A 26302-nucleotide genomic window follows, 5' to 3' on the forward strand; every position below is an offset into this window, starting at 1 on the left:
AATAAATTGCTGGAAACTCCAATAAGCAGAAGCAATGGATAGTGAAACATTACACAGTACAGAACAGAACACAAAGGTTTCAACTCTCTTGATCGACACAAGTAACCTAAGGTAGCATATGGTTTAAGGTTCTTAGAGTCAGGGTCCCACTATATATCTAGGCAGTAGCGATCTACAGAGATGGAGAATCTACTATCTGAAGCTGGATTCTGAGAAATACATATTCAAAAACAAAAAAAAAAAAAAAAAAGAGGATGCCTTCCAAAGTAGAAAAGACTAACACCACGCTTGTATGACACTCATGGAAAATAGCAACGTCACTGAGCTACTGGAAGTTGAATGTCTCCCAGTTACAGGCGTTTTTGAGAGCATTGAAAAAATATCTTTCTTTGTGAAGAACTTTGCAATGGTTTTCACTAGTGGTATGATCTTGCCAAGTATTACTCACTACTTGTGGGCTCTGAAGCTTTTACTGTACCAAAGCCAAAAGACTCTAGCAGGATCTTGCAGTAATAGTAATGTTGGAGTGAGTTTTCTTGAAGGTATCTCATAGATACAACCCAGAACAAAAGTAAACTTAGACAGTAAATGGACAAGTAACTTTTCCAAACAGCTTCAGTTGAGAAGAGTGCAGCCATAGTTTCCACTTATACAAAAGCAATATTATTTGAAGTTTCAGCTCCTAGTGCAAACTTAGTTTTTTTTAAATGCATTTCTGAATGGTTAAAACCCAGTCATCCAAGTTGGTTGATTCAGGCAACAAATAAATCACAAAGTAAACTTTTGAGTTTTAGTGCAAGCAATTTTCCAACCTTCAGTGAGACTTATAGTCTCAGAAACATACTATCACAAACTTTTAATCTATATGAACCAAGTTGGAAAATAGAAAGGAAGTAGAAAAGCAAGTCACAGGTGAGCTTAAATCGCACAGTAATTCTGAATCTTTTATTCATCCTAGTGTGAAGATATTGCTGGATGAATTATTTTTGTTTATGATCATCTGAATAGATGCAGATCTACTTGAAGTGAACACAATAAGAATAAATCCTTTGAACTGTGCTTTCAAAACAAGAAATCTCTCACCTTTGGTTTTTTGTTCTGTAACCTGAAACACAGAAAAAGTGTTGGTCAGTTCAAAGTCATGAATTCACACCATAAGCAAGATCTTGCTTCAAAATTACCAGTAACTAACAGGCTCCCAATATTCCTATTACTATTGAGGCTATTAAGTAATGGACGAGCGACATCTTACATCCATCTTCAATCAGTCTCCAAGGGATAGTGCTGAGCAGTAATGCAAGTCATAAAATACCATACGGTGGCCATCATAATATAATACTCCTAAAAAGAGTTACTAGAAATAAAAAAAGTTCATCCTGAGTAATGACAATTTATATTCGTGATAGAATCAGAATATATGGTTTTCTGCTCAACAGGGTAAAACAATAACTTTAAGTTAACTGTAGTGGAACAGAACTTTATTCAATAGAGTGCTTCTGAGGAGTTGACATTCAAACATTCAGACAATGTATAATACCAGCAACACACATCAAAGTTGCTGGTGAACGCAGCAGGCCAGGTAGCATTTCTAGGAAGAGGTACAGTCGATGTTTCGGCCGAGACCCTTCATCAGGACGAAGACCTTTGAGTCCTGATGAAGGGTTTCGGCCCGAAATGTCGACTGTACCTCTTCCTAGAGATGCTGCCTGGCCTGCTGCGTTCACCAGCAACTTTGATGTGTGTTGCTTGAATTTCCAGCATTTACAGAATTCCTCGTGTTAACGTATAATACCAGCTACTGGCAGAGTCAACACCAATGATGTCACTGGGTTTGATTTAGTGCATTGCTAAACTTGAGGGCCAGTTGCACAACCCTGATGTTTGGCAAGAGTACTCTCACCAAAGCAGAAGAGAGGTGGAAGTGACTATTGCAGAAAGCACATAGAAATCCACATGTATCCAGTGGATTGGTAAATATAGTCTAATGAAAGGTCATCAGCTCCAAATGGTTCTTTCAACCAATGCTGACCGATTCGCCAAGGAATTACAGCATTTTTTCAAAAAATTTCTAGCACCGAGAATTTTGGTTTAAGTTGTTGCTGATTTTTAGTTCTGCGTAAATAAACTTCATTTAGACTTGGTCTGCAGAAATCTGGTAAATGTATTTAATTTATCCTTAATGTTTTATTCCATCCTCAGGCGTTTCCCACAACCTGGCTCTCAGTCATTAATTCAGCTAAAATATTCTATTTAAAACACACAATCACTTGAATCTGATCATATTAACAAATTATGAAAGCCCACATTTACTTACCTAAATGCCCAGATTCAATAAAACCCAAGATTTTTTAAACCTTGCTGTGTTGTACCCGAGGCCCTTCCAGCAAAATTTTATCTTTTAATTTACTTTTACACAAACAGATCTTGGTTCACAACTTAACCACACTCAATTGCTACAACTAAACACCTGTTGTCAAAGTCAATCGCTGAAGCGGAGCAAGTAACGACATCAAATCTATTTGTCTAAAATGAACTCTTAAGGAAAATGAAAACCAAAACTACCGAAGATTAACACAGACATCTGAATCACTTAGTACTGCATGTATTTATACAGCAAGGAGCATCAAGAATTATTGTTTGGAAGGGTTTATTTTCTGATATCACTTAACCCTAGTACTTTACACATAGTTGAAACAAAAAAGGGCATTTTCTAAACAACAGAAAAGGTGTAGCATAAATTCACAATGATGCCAACACACAAGAGGTTCCATTTATGTAGACAACTTGGTGGATAATCAGTAAAGAGGGATCTGGATTGAGCCTAAAATCAAATGTTGCGGATAACGGTCTTTTGAATTGATTGGTGAAAATACGATAACTAAAGGTAATCAATAAAAATTAACAATTTTGCATAGCAAGAAGTGGAATTAGTTATTTGAGAGTTATGGTAGCAGGTCAAAGTGAAATATTCTTTAATAAGTGTTCAGCAGCAGGCACATTCAAGTTGAATGGTAGATGAACAACCTAATTTTCTATCCAGATTTGGAATGTAAGATAGCTTGCACTAAACATCACCATTAAAGAGTGATGTTTGGGTATACTCCTGGCAATGGAGAAGAGAATAACACAGAGGTTCCAACAGGCTATATGTGGTAAAGAATAATAATCAATAAATGAGTGGAAAATGATCTACTGTATGCTCATTTCGATGGAAGTAGAATGGAAGTCGGCGCAGCATGATCTTAAGGAGATTGTTATGGACTTCAGGCATGCTAAGAGCCACACTCACGTCCCCATCTACATCAACGGAGCTGTAGTGGAGCGTGTATCAAGCTTCAAATTCCTTGGTGTCCACATTTCCGAGGATCTCACTTGGTCCCTGAACTCCTCCATCCTGATCAAAAAGGTGCAATAGCATACTCGCCAACTGCATCTCAGTGTGGTATGGCAATTGTCCCGTATCGGACTGCAAAGCACTCCAGTTTGTGGTGAAAACTGCCCAGCAGATTATCGGCACCCAATTGCCTACCACTGAGAACATCTACTATAAACGCTGTCTAAGCAGGGCGAAAAGTATTATCAAAGATGCATCTCACTCTAACCATGGACTTTTTAACTCTCCTCCCAACCGGTAGGCGCTACAGCAGCCTCCGCTCCCACACCAGCAGGCTCAGGAAGCGCTTCTTCCCTGAGGCTGTGACCCTGCTGAACCTCACATCACAGCGCTAATCAGTATTGCACCCATACTGTACTGTCTCAGTACTTTTATATTTGTGTGCTGTAGCACTTACTTTTTATTCACAGTTATTTTATAAGTAACACTATTCTTTGCATTTCTGGTTAGATGCTAACTGCATTTCATTGGCTTTGTATCTGTATCTGGCACAATGACAATAAAGTTGAATCTAATCTAACCTGCTTAGGAATACAAGATCATTGTCATTTTGGCAAAAGAATGAAATCCCAAATCTGTCAAAACGAATATAAAGCTCCAGGGGTCAAAAATAATACATATTTTTTTTTAGCCACCACCTGTGCATCCGTGTTACATGAATTTAACTGTTCATTTTATTGCACGGTCAACTTCCTGAAGAATGATCTAAGACAGCAACTACAACTTAACTTTCGGGGCCAGAGCTGTACATAAACTGCACTCAAATATGCAATAGTCCGGAATTCAGATTAAGATTTTTTAAAGCATCTCAATAAATTATAATTGACCAAATTGGCAGCTTCTAATTGCTTCGCTTTCACCTCAATTATCCCTTTTGGATCTCTCTTCACAATATTTTAAGCTTCCCAAATGTGCAATTGAGTGAAATCATGCAAGAGGCCATTAATTTAACAATGCTATAATATTTAACAAAATCTGACACAAGATGTACAAAATCTCATCAACAAATTCAACATAATCCTGCTTTAAATGGACTTTGCTTAAATTAACATAATAAATCAAACAAAAACACATGGAAAATGTAAGCAGAAGCTCACTGGATTCAGCCAATAAATGCTGGTTGCAGGAGTTAACAGTTAACCTTGAATTGTTGCAGATAAATTTAAATAGTTAAGACCTAACACCATGTCCCCTGTTCCTCCACACCCAAAAACTTTTGTAGAGTTCATGATAATGTATAATTGCCAACACAAGCTAGTCTTGTTACAGTAGGAACCTTCCATGCTCAATCTAACTACTGTTATCATTAACAGACTGTTTTGTTATGTGGCAGTAGGGAGAGGAAAGAAGAAAAACTGGAGGTTATATTCCACTAAGCTTTCAAAATGAGGTTATTTCTGACTGTTCGTAGCTGTAACTTTGTTTGCCAAGGAACATACTGCAAGTATATAACACATTGACATCTGCTGAGAAGGCTGCTTACAGAGAAATGAAAATTGTGTGTACTCCAAGGGCAGTATAAAATCTTGCCTTTGTTACAAGTTTCTCTTCTACTGCAGAAATGGAAGATCCTGATCCCAGCACAAATCATTGCTTTGGTGAAAAAAATCCTAGAAAGGTATGTGGAGACAAAGAAGCTGGGGTTCTTCCACTTGGAACAAATATCAGAAGAGATTCAAAAGTGCAAGCTCATAATGAATTGGGCAAAAAGAAAAGTGTTTCCATCAGAGTCAGAGTAACCTAAAATGGGAACAGGCCTTTCAGCCCAAAAGGTCCATGCTGACCATAACAAACTCCCTGAGAGTCCCAGCTGCCAGTGCTAAGCCTATTACCCTCCAAGCCCTCCCCTCCATGGTAACTATCCCAATTCTTCAAAAGCAATTACTGTCGACCTTATCCATACCCATTAGGATCTTAGAAAATTCTATGATGCCACACCTCATTCTCCTGTGCTCCAGGGAATAAAGATCCTGAATAGCCAACCCTTAACTATAACTCAGCCCCTCTAGCGAGGCAGCAATTTCATTAATCTCTTCTGCACACTCTCCAGCTTGACAATCTTTTCTATAACCGAACACAATACTTCAAGTGTGGCCACACTATTGACTTACATAACTGCAACACAGTGTACCTATTCCTCAACTTGATACCGATTGATGAAGGCTAGTGTGCTAGACACCTTTTTCATCGCTGTGTACTTGCCCGGCCACTCTTCAACAAACTGTGCAATTGGTCTTTTGTTCCTTAACACTTGACCAGTGCATTGACATTCATTCCAGTCTTATCATGGCTTTACTGTCAAAAATACGTCACCTCACTCTAGTCTAAGTTGAAGTCTATATGCCACTTCTCAGCCCAGCTCCCTATCTCATCAAGATATCTCTGTAATTCATTGTAACCTGCTTCACTATCAATAAGAGTGCACACCACCTCCCCATTTATGATCAAAAGTGCTAACGGTGTATTCCAGCAGGTCACATGCTACTTTGAATCACAGAAGATCCTAGGTACAACCTAACCTCCTTCATGGTCAAATTCTGGTCTGCATGAACTGAAATAAGGGGAGGGGAAAATTTAAGCACAAATCTACGAGTTACACATCCAACCAAAGCCAAAAGGAGATTCAGAAAAAAACTAAAAGCTATGTATATTTTTCCAAAAACATTGCAGTTAGTGACAGTGAGTGATCAGCCCAGGTGAGGACTGATCCCTGCTTTCTGATGTTGGGTAAGCTTACCTTGTCTGGCATCAACTAGAACATCCAATGCCTACTTCAAATTGCCAGCATTGCCTCCCCAGTATTTTCTATGGTTACATCAATGCAATGGGCTTCAAAGTGAACTGGGTACTGAAGATAGATTCTTGATCAGTCAGGGCATGAAGGGATACTGGGAGAAGGCAGGAGATTGAGCTAAGAGGGCAAACAGATCAACCATGATGAAATGGCACAGCATACTCAATGGTTCAAGTAGCTCAATTCTGCTCCTATATCTTATGGTCTTAACACCTGTTCCTTTCTAAAGATGTGATTGAACTGGAGATTCCCAGCTCTGCCTCTATGGGCTTTTTAAAAACAAAATAAAACAGGAAACTGGTGTCCCACATTGAAATCCAACGGTACGGTTAACATTTGTTTCAGATACAGAGTGTCCTGTACAATCAATACTGGACAGTTGGCAATCCAATTTTGCATTTGTGTCTGAAGGATATAACAAGAATGATATTATTTGGAAAGTGAGATTTTAAAAACTATCAGTCTTGTTTTTCTTCGTTCTGCTGGTCATGCCCAAAACCATGCACAGTTTATTTAACAGCGTAAATATTGCTCAAGTGTGTTGACAGTCTGAATGACACACACTTTTATTGATGCTGCTTGTGGAAGCATGATTACACCTCTGTGGGCCATATTACTCTGAAAGCCACGTTTCACATACAAGCTGGAAGAGTTGAGCACTGGCAACTTTCACCCTATGAAGAACACAGCAAACAGCTGATCCTAATTCTACTCATCTGTGCTGGAAAGCATGCACAAGTGTTGAGTAAAGAGCCTTTGGAGATGGTATTCCAAATACTATGCTTCTTTCTGCCATGTTTTCATGAGCAAACTCAGCAGTGACCTGGGATTTAATCTAGGCTCTAACTGAACAAAAATCAGCAGTTCTTCTAGGGGCAAATGGACAAGATTACAAGATCATAAGATGTATGAGCAGAATTAGGCCATACGGGCCATTGTGTCTGCTCTGCCATTTCATCATGGCTGATCCATTTTTCCTCTCAGCCCAAATTTCTTGCCTTCTCCATATATCCTTTTATACCTTGACCAATCAAGCATCTATCAACCTCTGCCTTAAATATACAAAAAGACTTGGCCTCCACAGCTGCCTGGGGCAACATATACCACAGATTCACCACTCTGGCTTAAGATATCCCTTATCTCCGTTCTAAAAGGATGTCCTTCTATTTTGAGGCTGTGCCTTCTGATTTTAGATACTCTCACTATAGGAAACATCCTCTCCATATCCATTCTATCAAGACCTTTTTATCATTCGATAGATTTCAATGAGGTCACCCTTCATTCTTCTAAATTCCAGTGAATACAGGCCCAGAGCCATCAAACACTCTTCACGTGACAAGCCGTTTAATCCTGGAATCATTTTCATGGACCTTCTCCAGTTTCAGCATATCCTTTCTCAGATAAGGCGCCCAAAACTGCACACAATACTCCAAGTGAGGCCTCACTAATGCTTTATAAAGTCTCAATATTACATCCTTGCTTTCATAATCTAGTCCGCTTAAAAGGAATGCTAACATCACATTTGCCTTCCTCACCACAGATTCAACCTGGACGTCCAAATATCTTTGTGCCCCAGATTTTTGTATTTTATCTCCATTTAGAAAATAGTCAACCCTTTCATTTCTTCTACCAAAGTGCATGACCATACACTTCCTGACACTGTATTCCATCTGCCACTACACTGTCCATTCTCCAAATCTGTCTAAATCCTTCTTTTTTCCTATTTCCTCAAAGCTACCTGCCCCACCGTCTATCTTTGTATTGTCTGCAAACTTTACAACAAAGCCATCAATTTCATCATCCAAATCACTGGCATATAACAAAAAGAATCAGTCCCAACACAGACCCTGTGTTACACCACTAGTTACCTGCAGCCAACTAGAAAAGGCTTCCTTTATTCCCACTCTTTGCTTCCTGCCAATCAGCCATTGCTTTATCCACTGGATCAAGCTGAACCATAATGGTGAAGCTGCAATAATCACATGCCCCTTCCCTGTCAAATCCACAATAGAATTGTTGTGGCTGCCTGAATATTAAGTGCTAACCAGCCAATTTTACCCTGTAGCTGAGGGACAGTTAGATTTGGCATAAGCGATGAGATGTTCAGTAAAAAAAATGTTGGTATGTTATTTAACTCCTGTAGGAAAAAAAGGGTGAAGTTAAAAATTAAAAAAAACAAATTGCATGTGGCTGCAGTAATAGTGTATCACATTTCTAGGAAACAGTCCATATCAGAAATTTTCATAATATGAAGTTGCGTGATCTGCTCATGCATCAAGAAACATATGAAAAATTGTATTTAGTTACTTACCCCCCTCCGCTTTTATTCTGTGAGAGCAAATTTTATTCCCCATCTCAAACTTTTGAGTAGTGATTTGTGTATTCTGCAAGGGCAAATTTCCATTACCCAAATGGTGAAAAAGCAGGGATTGCCTGTATCTGAATATGGTTAAGGTAGGAATCTGTGCATTGGGCTGGCAGATGTGGTAAGGTGGGGAAGGAAACTCACTAAAATGTGTGCTGTTAAGCACCGGATCAACTGGAAGGCGTTTACCAAGAATTAGGGTTATGTAAAGGTTATGTAACTGTTATAGGTAACTTCAGTTTCAAGCTACTGCTCATAGAGTGAGACATCGTGAAGTGGATTCAACAGTACTGGTTATAATATTAAATTAGAAATAATTTGTCAAGGAACTCAATTAGGAACACTACTCGGCAATTAGGACACAATAGACAATGACCATAAGCAAAAAGCAGAGGAGGCCCTGTTCAAAAATACCATTGAAGTGCAGGCCTATCTCATATCGACGTATTTGTTGAGGCACCTTTCGCTTGGTTCTTGGGATGTCACCTAGACCGAGGGACTGTGATCATCAGTGCCTAGGGCAATGACAGTGTGATTTCACGAGCAGGAATTTGGAGTTCCCCTGACAAAAGCAACAACCAAGTTACCTGACAATTGCAACAATTAAGTGGAGACTAAGGATCATGTACCCTGAAATTTTTGTAACTTACTACGTGGTATCTAGTGTGGCTTACTTGTGCTTTCTATTTTATGATAATAATTAAGCTTTAAGTTACTTTGCTGTGCTTGTAGGTTTATTACATTTCCTGCACACTCGAACTGTTTGAGTCTTTTAGGTCTGATCAGCCCAGCCCAATACATCGTAGGAACCTGGAAACCAAGGGTTGAAAGGTAATTCAAAAAATGGTGGTTGAAGTACACTGGTTATGATCCCACAGAATAGCAGAACTGGTGCAACAGACTATATGTCCTAATACTAATCCTATTGCTTATATTCAGAAGCAGAAGCAATTAATTCATGAGGTTAGAAGAAATCAACTTCATGTATACATCAGGCATAAACAGAACATTGACTAGAAGTAAATTCTAAAGGCAACAAATGGAATAGTATTCAGCTCATGGGCATTAGATCAACTAATTGGAAAACAGCTCACGATCTGGGCATGGACCCAGAAACAAACTTAATCTGTACTTTAACAATGAACTTGGGTAATGGTTAACAGTTCAAGTTATAGGAAAATTGCACAGCAAATTTTGAGGGACCCAGATTGTCACAACAAAACACATTGGATTGAACACAAACACAACTATGGCAATTTTATCAAGGAAAACCAAACTAAATGGAACAGATCTCAACACAAGATTCGGTAAGGGCACTGGAAATGAGCTAATATAAAACTGACGTTTCAGTAAAGTGCAAAATTATTGAGATTATTTAAGCTATAACAATTTTATAATACATTATTCATATGAGAAAATAAACCACCCCAATAATATACAAACATCAGACAGTGTTAACTGGCTCTAGTCTGAGAGTAATGTGGTAGACAGTTGAGGTCTTGCTATAAATAGAATTGTAAATGGGAAAATTGCCCTAATTATATACAACTTATTTTCATTCAACTGGATAAGGTATATAGAAATTTGAGTGTGATCTACACTACGCTGTCAAAATAAGTAATAAAAGTAGTAATGCAAACTAATACTAATTTAAGTAAAACAAAAAAAAAACTTTACTTGAATACTCAAAAGGATCAGACCTTTTTTCTCACCTTCTGAGTGGCGTCTTTCTTCTTCTTGTCCTCTTTTTTCCTTTTCTTTTCTTCCATTAACTGTTCTTCCTTTTCTTCTTCCTTCTCTCTGTAATGCAATAGAAGACCATTATTTACTTAGTAAATAGAATATTAAAATTAGAAGTGCAAGAAACAAAAAAAAGTTGGAAATAAAACAAAATTATCAAAACCTCTGTAGACTCTGAGGAACCAACTAACTTTGAGTTACTTAGAGATTTCCTTTCTGCAGTGAGTAGTAGTTAATAGTTGCTAGTGTGGAAACACCAACGCAACTTTAATAGTCATCTTAATTAAGTCAGTGATTTCTTCACAATTCTTTGCAATATTAAACATAAAGAACAAGGAGTGAAAACTCTACTGGGTCAAAAAGAAAAATCAGGCAAAGCTCTTACCAATGCTAAGGCAATTGTGCAAATGCAAAGGAGGACCTCAAGCTTGCAAAAAAAAAGTCCATGCTTGTAGTTCGATTGGAATTACAATTTCTAGTACAATGTCACCCATAATATAGCTTAAGATCATCTGCACTAATTTCCTTTGGCTTCCAGCATGGTAGATCTGCTGTTCCATATGCATCTGGCTTCAGTCAAGACACGCACACCAGCGGGTGCAACAGGAACAGTTATTACCCCTTAACCATAAAGGCTCTTGAACCAAAGGGGAAACTTCACTCACCTCAGCACTAAACTGATACCAGTATCTATATGGACTCACTTTTAAGGACTTTACAACATGTGTTCCTGATATTTGGTGCCTATTATTTATTACTTTCCCTTTTTTGTATTTAAATGGTTTGGCCTCTTTTGCACATTAGTGGTTGGTCTGTCTTTATTGTGTGCAGCTTTTCATTGATTCTATTGCGTTTCTTTGTATTTACTGTGAATGCCCACAAGAAAGTGAATTTCAGTGTAGTATTTGGTTGCATATACAACGGCAAGAAGTTTGTGAACCCTTTGCAATTACTTGGTTTTCTACATTAATTACTCAAAATGTGGTCGACCTTCATCTAAGTCACAATAATAAACAAAACACAATCTGCCTAACTAATAACACACAAACAATTGTACTTTTTTCCCATATCTTTATTGAACACATTGTTTCATCATTCACAGTCCAGGCTGGAAAATATATGTGAACCCTTGTATTTAATAACTGGTAGAACGTCCTTCAGCAGCAATAACCACAATCAAACGTTTCCTGCTACTACTGATCAGACTTGCACAATGGTGAGGAGGAATTTTAGACCATTCCTCCATACGAAATTGTTTCAGTTCATCAATAATTCTGGAATACCTTGCACAGCAGCCCTTTTCAGGTCATGCCACACCATCTCATTTGGATTAAGGTCTAGACTGTGATTTGGCCAATATGAAACCATTCTTTTTAAACCATTCTGTTATTAATTTACTTGTGTATTGCAGTTCATTGTCTTGTTGCATCATCCAACTTCTATTAAGCTTCAGGTGATGAACCACTACTCTGACATTCTCCTGTAAAATGTCTTGATACAATTTCGAATTCACTGTTCCCTCAAGCTGTCCAGTTCCTGAGGCAGCAAAGCAATCCCAAACCAAGATGCTCCTTCCACCATGCTTCACTATTGGATGAGGTTTTGGTGTTGGTGTGCAGTGCTCCTTTTCCTCCAGTGTAGCAGTGTGCATTTTTGGAAAAAAGTTCAAGTTCTGTCTCATCTGTTCACAGAACATTATCCCAGAGGTGTTGTGGAACATCCAGGTAGTCTTCTGCAAACTTCAGACATACAGCAATGTTTTTTTTGAGAGCAGTAATTTCCTCTACAGTGTCCTTCCATGAACACCATTCTAGTTCAGTATTTTTGTTGCAGTGGGGACAAGAACAGAGACTTTAGCAAGTTCTGAAGATTTCTGCTCCAGGCATGATCTTTGCAGTATGAGTAGCAACAGGGAGAATTGAATTGACTTTATTACTTACATCCTTCAAATACATGAGGCGTAAAAATCTTTACATTATGTCTCCGTTCAAATGTGTAATCTTAGCAATTTATAATAAATATTATGTACAGCAGGATAGTCAATATAACACAGAAATACAGTAGCGTCAACATGAATTAAGCAGTCTGATGGCCTGGTGGAAGCAGTTGTCCCAGAACCTGTTGGCCCTGGCTTTTATGCTGCGGTACCGTTTCCCCGATGGTAGCAGCTGAACAGTTTGTGGTTGGGATGACTCGGGTCTCCAATGATCCTTCAGGCCCTTTTTATACACCTGTCTTTGTAAATGGAGAGTAGCAATAGTACCGAGTTTCCTCTATTTGTATACAATTTCTGTTACTGTGGACTGATGAACACTCAGATTTTTAGAGATGCTTTTGTAGCCTTTTCCCGCTTCATGCATCTCTAAAATTCTTCTTCTAAGGTCCTCTGAAAGTTGGTTTGATTAAGGCATGGTACACTTAAACAGAACTTTCTTGATAAGAGCAGGCTCTGTCAGTAACCTGACTTTGTCTCTTTTTTAAAAAAAAATATAGGGCAGTGCACCTCTACAACTCACACCCCCAATCTCACCTTATTGATTGGAACACCTGACCCCAAATACCTCCTGTAGAAGGCATTATCCCAGAGGTTCACATACTTTTTTGAACCTAGACTGTGATTGTTTAAATGGTGTACTCAAGTACAATGTTTGTGTGCTATTAGTTTAGGCAGATTGCGTTTGTCTATTATTGTGACTTAGATGAAGGACAGACCACATTTTATGAGTAATTACGTTTGTAATACGGAAAACCAGGTAATTGCAAAGGGTTCACAAACTTTTTCTTGCAAATGTACATACTTTGATAATAAATTTACTTTGAACTTTGATCAACTATGTATATTTGTATTCCTGATAGATAGTCAGTGGCCACCTTTATTAGGTATAGGAGTAGAACACAGTGTGGTTTTCTGCATACCACTGTTGTAACTCGTGGTTGCTTGAGTTACTGTCACTTTCCTGTCACATTGAACCAGTCTGGCCATTCACCCAACTTCTCCAATTAAAAAAGCGCTTGCACCCAGAGAACTGAAGCTTGCTGCAGGTTAATTTTTCCCCACAGTATTCTCAGTAAAATCTAGAGACTGCTGTGCATGAAAATCCTAGGTTGTCAGCAGTTTCTAGGATACTTAAACCACCCCATCTAGCACCAATCATTCCATACTCAAAGTTGCTTAGATCATGTTTCTTCTCCATTCTGATGTTTGGTCTGAACAGCAACTGAACCTCTTGACTATGTCTGCATGCTTCTATGCATTGAGCTGACTTGACTGGCTGGTTAGATATTTGCATTAACAAGGGTACCTAATAAAGTAGCCAATGAGTACAATTTTGGCTTGTGTATCCAAAAATTTTATGCAAAGTAGTATGAAGTTGGGGCAGGGCAAAGCGTTATTAAGCAGGAGCATAGGAATCAAAATTGGGAATACCTGGTATTGGGCAAGTCCATATTTGACTTGTGGGAGTTCAGGACAGGCATGTTCCAGTAAGGAGCAAGGAACAGGTGGTAAGGTAAAAAAAAACAAACAACATGCTGGATGACAAGGTTGTAAATCTAGTTAAAAAGAAAAAGGAAGCACATGTAATGGTTTAGGAAGCTGAATCAGATAGGGCCTTTGAGGAATATAAAGAAAGTTGGAAAAAATTCAAGGAACTAAAAGGGCCTAAAAACAAAAATCGACACAAATATCCCTGCAACACACATCAAAGTTGCTGGTGAACGCAGCAGGCCAGGCAGCATCTCTAGGAAGAGGTGCAGTCGACGTTTTAGGCCGAGACCCTTCGTCAGGCATTCACCAGCAACTTTGATGTGTGTTGCTTGAATTTCCAGCATCTGCAGAATTCCTGTTGTTTACAAATATCCCTGGTAAGTCATGTTAAAGAATCCCCAGGTATTTTTATGTACACTAAAAACAAGATGGCGATTACAGAGGGGGTAGGTATAAAGGAAGGAAATTATGCTTGGATAAAGTACCTAAAGAATACTTTGCATCGGTATTCACTGAGGACGAGGATACTGAGATTAGTATCAGGTACTCTAATATACCAGGATATTTTGAGATAAAGGAGATGTTGTTGGGTCTCTTAAAAAGAATCAAGGTGGATAAATCCCAGGGGCCTGAGAGGACTTACCTCAGGTTGTGAGAGAGGCAACAGAGGAGACTGCTCGGGCTGAAGGCCCAATGTCTATGAATCCACTGGAAGCTGCAGACTACAGCTGGTGGATCTTGGGGTTGGAGGATTGTCTGGGTATGTAAGTGGGAGGATGGAACTTGCTTTGCCATTGTTATACTTCTTGGCGGTGTTGTGTTGTTGCTTGTGTTCTACTGCTGAACGTTGTATGCCTGCTATGTTGGCATCAGAATGCGTGGAAACACTTGAGATTTGCCCCCAGTCCTTCCTTAGGTTGTGAGGGTTGTTAATACAAATGTTGCATTTCACTATATGTTCCAATATTCACATGATAAATAAAAAATGAATCTGAAATCTGTATTGTATTCTCTCTAACCACAGGTAATGTTGTGGAGGACTGGAGATTAGCCAATGCAGTTCCTTTAAAGGGGGGGGGGGAATAAATCGGAATAATCTGGGAAATTATAGGCAAGTGAACCACACAACAGTATTAGGGAAGTTATTGCAGAGGACTCTGTTGCATTTGGAAGAACATAGACTAATTTGGGACAGTCAGTATGGCACTGTGCAGGGCAGGTCATGTCTTATAAACTTAATTGAGGTCTTGTTTTGATAAGGTGATTGAGGGGGCAGGGCAATCGATGCTGTATACATAGTTTTAGTAAGGTAATTGATAAGGTCCTTCATGACAGGTTGTTTAAGATGCTTGGGGGGTCCATGGTGAATTGGTAGCCTGGATTCACAATTGACTTGCCCAAAGAAGACAGTAGGTAGAGATGGAGGGATGTTATTTTGACTGGAGGTCTGCGACTAGTGTTGTTCCAAAGGAATGAATACTGGGACAAAGATGTAGGTGGGCTTGCAGTTGGCAGAAAAATTAGTGGAGCTGAGGACAGTGCAGGTGGTTATCAAAGGATACAACAGGATAATGATCAGTTGCAGTACTAGACGGAGAAATGATAGGATTTGAGTTTAATTCAGGCAAGTATGAAGTATTACACTTCAGGAGGTTAAAAGTAAGGGGAAGGTATAGAGTCAGAGAAGTACAGCACAGAAGCAGGCCCATCAGCACATCTAGTCTGTGCCGAAACCATTTAAAATGCCTACTTCCATGGACCTGCACCAGGATCACAGCCCTCCATACCACTACTATCCATGTGCTTATCCAAACTTCTCTTAAAGGTTGAAATCAAGTTCACATGCACCACTTGTGCTGGCAGCTCATTCCACACTCTCATGACCCTCTGGGCGAGAAATTATTCCCTCATGTTCCCCCTTAAACTTCTCACCTTTCACACTTAATCCATGACTTTTGGTTGTTGTCCTACCCAGCCTCAGTGGAAAAAGCCTGCTTGCATTCCCCCCCTTATAATTTTGTATACCTCTCTCAAATCTCCTCTCAATCTTCTACATTCTAGAGAATACAGTCCTGAACTATTCCATCTTTCCTATAACTCACGAACTCTAACATGGCAATATCCTTGTAAATTTTCTCTGTACTCTTACAACCATGTTTACATCTTTCCTGTAGGTAGATGACAAAAACTGCACACAACATTCCAAATTAGGCCCCACTAAAATCTTATACAACTTCACCATAACATCCCATCTCCTTAATGCAAGACAATCAACAGCACTGATTCACAGCTGCATCTCTGGTTCCAACTCCATACTTCTCTGAAAGTGGTAAGTAGATAGAGTGGTAAAGGGGGCGGATGGCAAGCTGTCTTCATCACTTGTGACATAGAGTGCAAGAGTCAGGAAGTCATGTTACAGTTATATAAAGCTTTGGTTAGGCCACATTTGTAGCACTGCATACCATTCTGGTTGCTCCATAACAGGAAGGATGTGGATGTTTTGGAGTGGTTGATGGAGAGGATACAAACTTTGATTATTTACTCTGGAACATCAGAGGCTGAAGTGAAACTTTATAGAGGTTTATAAAATTATGAGGAGCACAAGTAGACAGTGGTATCTTTCTCCCAGGGTCGAAATGTCAAATACAAAAGGACATAGTTTTAAGGTATGAGGAAAGAGTTTAAAGGGGAGGCGCAAAGCAAGAGTTTTATTTTGTTAACGCAAACAACAGGAATTCTGCAGATGCTCGAAATTCAAGCAACACACATCAAAGTTGCTAGTGAACGCAGCAGGCCAGGCAGCATCTCTAGGAAGAGGTACAGTCGACATTTCAGGCCAAGACCCTTCGTCAGGACTAACTGAAGGAAGAGTTAGTAAGAGATTTGAAAGTGGGAGGGGGAAGGGGAGATCCAAAATGATGGGAGAAGACAGGAGGGGGAGGGATGGAGCCAAGAGCTGGACAGGTAATTGGCAAAGGGGATATGAGAGGATCATGGGACAGGAGGTCCGGGGAGAAAGATGGGGGGGGGGGATGGGGGGGGGGACCCAGAGGATGGGCAAGGGGTATAGTCAGAGGGACAGAGGGAGAAAAAGGAGAGTGAGAAAAAGAATGTATGTATAAAATTAAGTAACGGATGGGGTATGAGGGGGAGGTGGGGCATTAGCGGAAGTTAGATTAGTCGATGTTCACGCCATCAGTTTGGAGACTACCCAGACGGAATATAAGGTGTTGTTCCTCCAACCTGAGTGTGGCTTCATCTTTACAGTAGAGGAGGCCGTGGATAGACATGTCAGAATGGGAATGGGATGTGGAATTAAAATGTGTGGCCACTGGGAGAAATGGGATGTGGAATTAAAATGTGTGGCCACTGGGAGAAACGGGATGTGGAATTAAAATGTGTGGCCACTGGGAGAACTGGCCACTCCGTAACTTCCGCCACCTCCAACGGGATCCCACCACTAAGCACATCTTTCCTTCCCCCCCCACCACCTCTGCTTTCCGCAGGGATCGCTCCCTACGCGACTCCCTTGTCCATTTGTACCCCCCATCCCCCCCCCCCACTGATCTCCTCCTGGCACTTATCCTTGTAAGCGGAACAAGTGCCTCACATGCCCTTACACTTCCTCCCTTACCACCATTCAGGGCCCCAAGCAGTCCTTCCAGGTGAGGCAACACTTCATCTGTGAGTCGGCTGGGGTGATATACTGCGTCCGGTGCTCCCGATGTGGCCTTCTATATATATTGGCGAGACCCGACGGAGACTGGGAGACCGCTTCGCTGAACACTTACGCTCTGTCCGCCAGAGAAAGCAGGATCTCCCAGTGGCCACACATTTTAATTCCACATCCCATTCCCATTCTGACATGTCTCTCCACGGCCTCCTCTACTGTAAAGATGAAGCCACACTCAGGTTGGAAGAACAACACCTTATATTCCGTCTGGGTAGCCTCCAACCTGATGGCGTGAACATCGACCTCTCTAACTTCCGCTAATGCCCCACCTCCCCTTCGTACCCCATCCGTTATTTATTTTTATACACACATTCTTTCTCTCACTCTGTCCCTCTGACTATACCCCTTGCCCATCCTCTGGTTCTCTCCCCCCCCCCTTTGTCTTTCTCTCCAGACCTCCTGTCCCATGATCCTCTCATATCCCCTTTGCCAATCACCTGTCCAGCTCTTGGCTCCATCCCTCCCCCTCCTGTCTTCTCCTATCATTTTGGATCTCCCCCTCCCTCTTTCAAATCTCTTACTAACTCTTTCTTCAGTTAGTCCTGACGAAGGGTCTCGGCCTGAAACGTCGACTGTACCTCTTCCTAGAGATGCTGCCTGGCCTGCTGCGTTCACCAGCAACTTTGATGTGTTTTGTTTTATTTTGTTAATTGTTTTGAGAAATTGGGTGTGGTAGGTCCCTAGAACACACTACCAGGGGTAGTAGTGGAAGCAGATATTATAGTGGCATTCAGGTTTTTAGATAGGCACATGGAAAACACAGGAAATGGAGGGAAACAACAGGAATTCTGCAGATGCTGGAAATTCAAGCAACACACATCAAAGTTGCTGGTGAACACAGCAGGCCAGGCAGCATCTATTGGAAGAGTTTCAGTCGACGTTTCAGGCCGAGACCCTTCGTCAGGACTAACTGAAGGAAGAGTGAGTAAGAGATTTGAAAGTTGGAGGGGGAGGGGGAGATCCAAAAATGATAGAAGACGGGGGGGGGGGGGGGGGAATGGAACCAAGAGCTGGACAGGTGATTGGCAAAAGGGATACGAGAGGAGGATCATGGGACAGGAGGTCCGGGAAGAACGACCGGGGCGGGGGGGGGGGGGGGGGGGGAAGAGGGGGGACCCAGGGGAAGAAAAAGGGAGATTGAGAGAAAGAATGTGTGTATAAAAATAAGTAACAGATGGGGTACGAGCGGGAGGTGGGGCATTAGCAGAAGTTAGAGAAGTCGATGTTCATGCCATCAGGTTGGAGGCTACCCAGACGGAATATAAGGTGTTGTTCCTCCAACCTGAGTGTGGCTTCATCTTTACAGTAGAGGAGGCCGTGGATAGACATGTCAGAATGGGAATGGGATGTGGAATTAAGATGTGTGGCCACTGGGAGAACTGGAAATGGAGGGATATGGATCATGTGCAGGCAAAAGAATTAGTTTCAGTTACTTTCATGCTTGGAACAGACAAATACCAAAGCGCATTTCCTTATGATGTACTCTTCTATCCTTCAAGACAACCACAACCCTTTGTGGTTTGGAGGTTTGCATGTCTCAATGACCCAGAGAACTATGCTGGCTGGAATCACGGCTTTATGCTTTGGCTCTTGGTAGGCTAACCACACAGGTCAAAGGGTTGAGGCCAGGCTAAGAGTGGTTCACCGGTTCTCCAGGTTTGGGAGTTCAGCTCGGGGTGAACACTCTGACTGGTCAAACAAAATCTTTTGTAGAGTCCTTCTATGTCTGTGTGTGATGGTATTCCTGAATCTCCACCCAGGACTTGTATGGCTGACAGTAGTAAAAAACAAGAGAAAGCTACTGGTACAATGAAGGAAGCCCTGAATACTGCCAAGACCAAGACCAAAATTGGTTTCATGGCCAAGGTTGGAGGACCTTCACTGCTGCCTTAAAACACCAGCAGTGTTGCAGGCAGTAAAATAATAAGTACTCTATTGTTAGAACCATTGCTGAATTAGAGCAGAATCATTTATTTCACAAATTGTTCAGGAGGTTCTAATTCACTGACAGACAACCTATGGTCCACTGGCCAATTCCAATCTATAGATTATTTTGATTGCCTCATTCCTTAAAATACTTTGAATTCCCTAACCAAATTTTTTTAAGTAATTATATTATGCAATTTAAATTGTTCTAAGAATTAAAACAAAAATACAAACACATTTATTAACTCATTTTCCCCCCCAGAAGTTCTACATTAAACTTGTCCACTCAAAGATCAATCATAGCCAAAATGCATCCTATTATTTAACTTACTCCAAGCTTTATTATTTTGGTTCCCAAAGCAGCAACTTCCATCATCTCACAATTCCTAAAGGTGTTCTAAGTAAATGACCTAAATTGGTCGCTATTCAGGGGTCACACTAGAGGGAGAGAAACTTACAATTTGAAGGAAGATATACATAGCTCAGTTCTAATCCCCTTTACCATCAAAACATGCTTTCTGATAAGTATATTATGTCTAGTGATACAGGTCATCAAGACATTGCTGTTATTGTGACTGCTTAGCAAATGTGAGCTGGTATTATGCTGTGAAATCCCCATTCAGCTTCAAGGCATTGAGCTACAAGGTTTAAAAAAAAAATGAACATACTCATTGAAATCCTGTCCTTTAATTATATCAAAGGCATAACTACTACAATCCAATTTGCTGTGACTGCTTAGCATTTCTAAAACTATTTGACTTTCAACTGTCAAGTTTAGGATTCTGTCCGTGACTACAAGTGATTCGTTGAACTTTCTCCAATACTGTATTCAAGAACCTCGGTTGTTTGGTTGGGCAAGATTGTTGCTAGCCTAAGCTGTTAAGCAGCTTCCAGCTCACAGAAGCAACACTACAGGGGATACATTAGCAAATCTTTTAAAAAGCCTTCATCTCTAATGTAACATCTAAACACTTCTGGGAAAAAAAACATACAAAATGGACATTTTGTTGACTATGCACAGAAAGTTTCAGAATAATATACAATGAGTTATTGTTCTTCCACCTCCATATGCCCTATCCCAATCCAGCTAAGATTTACAAAAAGACGGACTGCTTTCTGTTTCTAGTGGATATGAGCAAAATTAATTTAGGAAGTCTTAAACTGATGCAAGAGAGTGTTACTCCAAGCAGAAAACAGACCTTAATTCAGTACAAGTTGACCTTCAAACTCAGAAGTTCCATGAATGCATGGTGCTGAAGATGAAATGTCATACTAGTAAACCTGGATGGTTTCTGAAGTTGTGCAGCAGAAGCAAGATACTTATGATACATTAAACATTATCAAAGTACCCCAAGTAACACTCCTTTTCCTCAGCAGTTATGACCCAGGATGCAAAAATGATCAAAAACTTATTTCTTCAAACTTGACTTGGTCTTTTCACTACTTTGAGTGAGTGAGAGTTACGGACATTGTCCTGAACTCACAATCAAGCCACACACAGCCATCTGGCTCCTGGACTAGCTTCACTCAACTCAGCGCTGAACAGACTTCAAATGTAGAACAGGCATATGGGTGCTTTAACACTGACACTGCCAGCTTGAGTAAGGCACAATGGGCAGATGACCAGCGCACAAACTGAAGTGGTTAGTGTACTTTTTGAGGGGGCAAAATGGAAGGGAAATACTGTTCTCAAAAGACTAGTTTTGCCATCAAAAATGAGGTAGTCTGTCATCTCCCTGTAGGGTTTGAACATCGCACCATTTTCCAGTTCAAGAGGTATCGATAGGGTGAATGCATGTAGGCGCCTTTTCCTTAATTTGGGGGAGACCAGAACTAACGGTTACAGGTTAAGGGTGAATGATAAAATATTTGAGGGGAAGCTAAGGGGAAACTTCTTCAGTCAGAAGGTGGTGTGAGTGTGAAATGAGCTGCCAGCAGAAGTGGTAGATGTGGATTCAAATGTGACATTTAAAAGAACTTTGGATGGATACATGGCTGAGAAGAGTACGAACGGCTTTGGACCAGGTGCAGTTAGATGGGGTTAGGCAGAAGACCAGGCTGGCATTGACTAGATAGGTAGAAGGGTCTGTTTCTACGTTCAACTACTCTATCACTCAACCTAACACTGAACCAGCACATTAAACCCAATCACAGGAAGTCTATGCTGATCTTAAATTAAATCTCTGCCCATTTCTCAAGAGTTGAGAAATGAAAAGGCACGTCAAAAGCAGAGAAAGCTAAGTCCAACAATCCACTTCCTGACACAATGCTTACAAGTTTAGTCAGATCACCACTCAATTTTACCAGAGAAGCACATCTCATAAGTACCTGTTAGAATTATAACATTAATCAAATGAGAAATTACAAGGTCATCTGCATCACCCATGATATGACAGGTAACTATCACTACTGGACAGACCATGCCTAACAACTATAAATTGCAGTGGGAATTCAGTCTACAGTCATAATATTCATGTGCTTTAACTCTCCAAAGAAATACAGGAGCAACATCCTCTACTGAACATCATTTATCCACACAATTAGGAGAATTGTTCATTCGTTATGTGCTGTCATATGACGTGGGTGTTCATGGTCTTTCCATGACCATGATTGTTCTTGATTAATTTTTCTACAGAAGTGGTTTGCCATTGCCTTCTTCTGTGCAGTGTCTTTACAAGACAGGTTACCCCAGCCATTACCAAGACTCTTCAGACTGTCTGCCTGGCATTAGCAGCTGTACACCCTGGACTTGTGATATGCACCAGCTGCTCATACAACAATCCACGACCTGTTCCCATGGCTTCACATGACCCTGAAGGTGCCAAACATTACTCAAGGGTGACCTACAACCCAGTGGAGGGAAGGAGCACCTTGCACCTCCTTTGGATATCCAGCCCACGTTCCAAAGATTGCAAAACACAAATCCGCAATTAACTATATTAAAAAAACACACACAGCCTCTTGTGGTCAGGAAAATTAATATTTTTTTTTAAAAAAGGTCAAGGCTTCACACAGCCAAAAAAAAACCATGAGCCATCATCAACTGTGAAATCTGTTTTTTTTCCACGCTTTTGATACCTGGAAGTTCTCAAAGCACTGACACGAACAATCCATCTCCAGAAAGTACTCCAGATCAACTGACAGAATAAGCATACTGATAGATAGCATTTTCTCCCAGGCCAACATCTTGAATACCCACTGTCGTTTCCAATAGACAGCTCATGTTTGTTTGCACTAACTACAGCACACTCAAGAAATGTATCACATTCTGATTTCCATCACGGTAAAAAAACATGAAGTGAACAGAGGAAAACTTTCCATGATGTTCTCAAAGCCACTTTGAAGAAAGAGTAAAGCTGCACCAAGCTCGTGGGAATCCTGAGCTATAAACATTCAAAACAGCTAAGGAGCATGCAGACTGAGATAGAGGGAGATCAATCTCATTTGCCAGAGTGTGCAAAAGCCCAGTGAAACAGCAGAAAGAATACATCACCCTTCAAGTAGCTCTTGCCCCATTCTGTGGAGGCAAAGTCTCCAAGTTTCACACTGGCTTCATCAGCCATTTCAGAACCAATAGGACAGGGCTGGAAGCACATCAACCTGATATGTGGTAACTATCCAAGAAGATTGTTGCGCTGGCATTCAAATGGTTTTGGTTTTTAAAAAAGCGAGACATCAAACTTCAATATGCCAGATATTTTTCTACTGCAGATCACCTAACAAGAGTGTCTAAGAGTTTTTACAATTTTGCCTTAAGGCTTTGTCAAGAATTCTACTCAGACTAGGAAGACCTATTTTAATTAAGCAATTTGTAGTTGGATGGTTATATAGAAATGTTCGTACCAATGAAGATTTTACATTGTGAAATTACTGTTTTGGCTTGCTAATTCCATTATTTTGACATTGGACTATATATAGATTAGGTTACTGCAGTCATAGAAATTTCTGACATAACTTACAAAAACTGTGAGAAAGGGTAAACCTAATATATGGCCTGATGAAGCAAGAGAAACAGAAGTGGAGGTATTCAAGTACTTCCTCTTATTTCAGCCCAAATGAAATGCCTCTAACATTATAGTATTCTTAATTTTGGGGAAAAAAATATGCTTTGCAACATGGGTTGTAATGGAAGTTATTGGTCTAGCAGAAGGGGATGTTGCCTTGAATCAATGCTGCAGTCTCTTTGTTTATTTGGGATGCTATGCCACTTATTTGGAAGGAGACTGTTGTCAGTTTCTAACTAGCATCAGATGTGTGCACTTCTATGGCTACACCATGCTTAGAATAAACAGTGTTTAAATAGCATCAGGTTTGTGCACATGTTCATAAAGCAGTGATTTTGTCACTGATAGTTGGCGAGAATAAGCAGTTAGACAGTTCAGAATTGTTTTGCTCTGAGTTTCAAGCTTTTAGGCTTGAAACAACTGCAATTGAAAATGAAACGATTTACTACTTTAGGTCTAAGTTAGGAACTAAGTACTTGAAGGTATCAACAATCATCCTGAATGTAACAATGAAAATGAAGATTTGGAGGATGCAATCGTAGATAACATTGTATTAAGGCAGGCAATTATCTACATTAGGTGTCTGTGCTAATTCTGTTCATTTACCGTCAGTCAAAAGAATCTGCCAGTATAGAGAAGATGAACTTCTCTGGTGATAACTATAGCAGTGTATTAATAGTGTTCTCGTTTGTTCTGTATTTCATTGTTACTCATTTAAACAGCAGTTTGTCTTTGTAAAATACCTTTTTAACTATTTCCATAAAACTTCAGCCTCTTAGTTGGGTTAAAATGTACTGGTCCCGATGTTTCCCAATTAACTGAAATCCACTGTGACTGCGCTTATGTTGATGCTATGAAACCAGTACTACTCTATCTCATGGTTCCCCGGTTTAGACTGTGCTGAAAAGCACTTCTTTGCTTGGCCTCCAACATAGTAGGCCATTGTCTGAGAAAACAAGCAGTTGCACATACTTACAATCATTTTTAAAATGCTATCAGGATTATTATTCTCCAAATAAAGCAAAATGATATTGAAAGGCAGAGATCCAAAGGTGGACTTATAAGGACTAACATTATTTGAGCTCTCAGTACAGGATGCTACTTGTCCAGAAACTGGACAACATGAGGAGAATAAAAAAGCAAATTCAACAAACATGTTGAAAGATTTGTTATGACAACTAAAACCTTGACAAACTTCTATATATGTGTAGTGGAGAGTATATTGACTGGCTGTAATACCAATGCCTTTGAATGGAAAATCCTACAAAAAGTGGTGCATACAGCCCAGTGCATCATGGGTAAAGTCCTCCCCGCCACTAAGCACATTTAAATGAAACATTGTTGCAGGAAAGCAGCATCCATCATCAGGAACCTCCACCTCTCTTTTCTATGCTGCTATCAGGAAGGTACAGGACTCTCAGGACTCACACCACCTGGTTCAAGAATAGTTATTACCCTTCCACCCATTAGGCTCTTGAACCAAAGAGATTAACTTAACTCGTGCCATCATTTGAAATGTTCCTGCAACCAATGAATTCACTTTCAAGACCTCCAGCTAATATTCTTGATATTTTTTGCTTAATTTATTATCTTTCTTTTTGTATTTGTACAGTTTGTGTCTTTTGCACACTGGTTGAATGCCCAAGGTCTTTATCACTGATCAGAATCAGATTTATCATCACCGGCATGTGATGTGAAATTTGTTAACTTAGCAGCAGCAGTTCAATGCAATACATAATCAAGCAGAAATAATAAAATAAAAATAATAATAAATAAACAAGTAAATCAATTATATTGAATAGATAAAAAATGTGCAAAAACAGAAATACTGTGTATTTTTTAAAAGTGAGGTAGTGTCCATTTAGGAATCAGGTGGCAGAGGGGAAGAAGCTGTTCCTGAATCGCTGAGTGTGTGCCTTCAGGATTCTGTACCTCCTACCTGATGGTAACAGTGGGAAAAGGGCATGCCCTGGGTGCTGGAGGTCCTTAAAAATGGACGCTGCCTTTCTGAGACATTGCTCCCTGAAGATGTCCTAGGTACTTGGTAGGCTAGTACCTAAGTTACATAGTTGGATGCACCAGCAAGGGAGATGAGGCTGAGTACAGGGCTACGGTAGGAAACTTTGTCACATGGTGTGAGCAGAATTATCTGCAGCTTAATGTGAAAAAGACTAAGGAGCTGGTGGTAGACCTGAGGAGAGCTAAGGTACCGGTGACCCCCGTTTCCATCCAGGGGGTCAGGGTGGACATGGTGGAGGATTACAAATACCTGGGGATATGAATTGACAATAAACTGGACTGGTCAAAGAACACTGAGGCTGTCTACAAGGGTCAGAGCCGTCTCTATTTCCTGAGGAGACTGAGGTCCTTTAACATCTGCCGGACAATGCTGAGGATGTTCTACGAATCTGTGGTGGCCAGTACGACCATGTTTGCTGTTGTGTGCTGGGGCAGCAGAGTGAGGGTAGCAGACACCAACAGAATCAACAAACTCATTCGTAAGGCCAGTGATGTTGTGGGGAAGGAACTGGACCCTCTCACAGTGGTGTCTGAAGAGGATGCTATCCAAGTTGCATGCCATCTCGGACAATGTCTGCCATCCACTACATACTGTACTGGGTGGGCACAGGAGTACATTCAGCCGGAGACTCATTCCACCGAGATGCAGCACAGAGCGTCATAGGAAGTCATTCCTGCCTGTGGCCATCAAACTTTACAACTCCTCCCTTGGAGGGTCAGATGCCCTGAGCCCATAGGCTGGTCCTGGACTTATTTCCTGGCATAATTTACATATTACTATTTAACTATTTATGGTGCTATGACTATTTATTATTTATGGTGCAACTGTAACAAAAACCA

The 26302-nt window shown here is 40.4% G+C and overlaps 1 protein-coding gene across 6 annotated transcripts in view; it reads right to left on the reverse strand.

Annotated features, from left to right (window-relative positions):
- LOC140204795 (trinucleotide repeat-containing gene 6B protein-like) overlaps positions 1–26302 on the reverse strand; it is a 210621-nt gene that overhangs the window by 54602 nt on the left and 129717 nt on the right. For all 6 annotated transcript variants that reach the window (XM_072271599.1, XM_072271600.1, XM_072271597.1 and 3 more), the window contains 2 exons: positions 10266–10353; positions 1084–1105 (listed from right to left, as the gene is read on the reverse strand). In XM_072271599.1, the coding sequence (XP_072127700.1) occupies positions 1084–1105; positions 10266–10353 (110 nt within the window). The remainder of the gene's footprint in view (positions 1–1083; positions 1106–10265; positions 10354–26302) is intronic.

The sequence above is a fragment of the Mobula birostris genome, chromosome 11 (assembly GCF_030028105.1).
Source record: "Mobula birostris isolate sMobBir1 chromosome 11, sMobBir1.hap1, whole genome shotgun sequence".
Lineage (NCBI taxonomy): Eukaryota > Metazoa > Chordata > Chondrichthyes > Myliobatiformes > Myliobatidae > Mobula > Mobula birostris.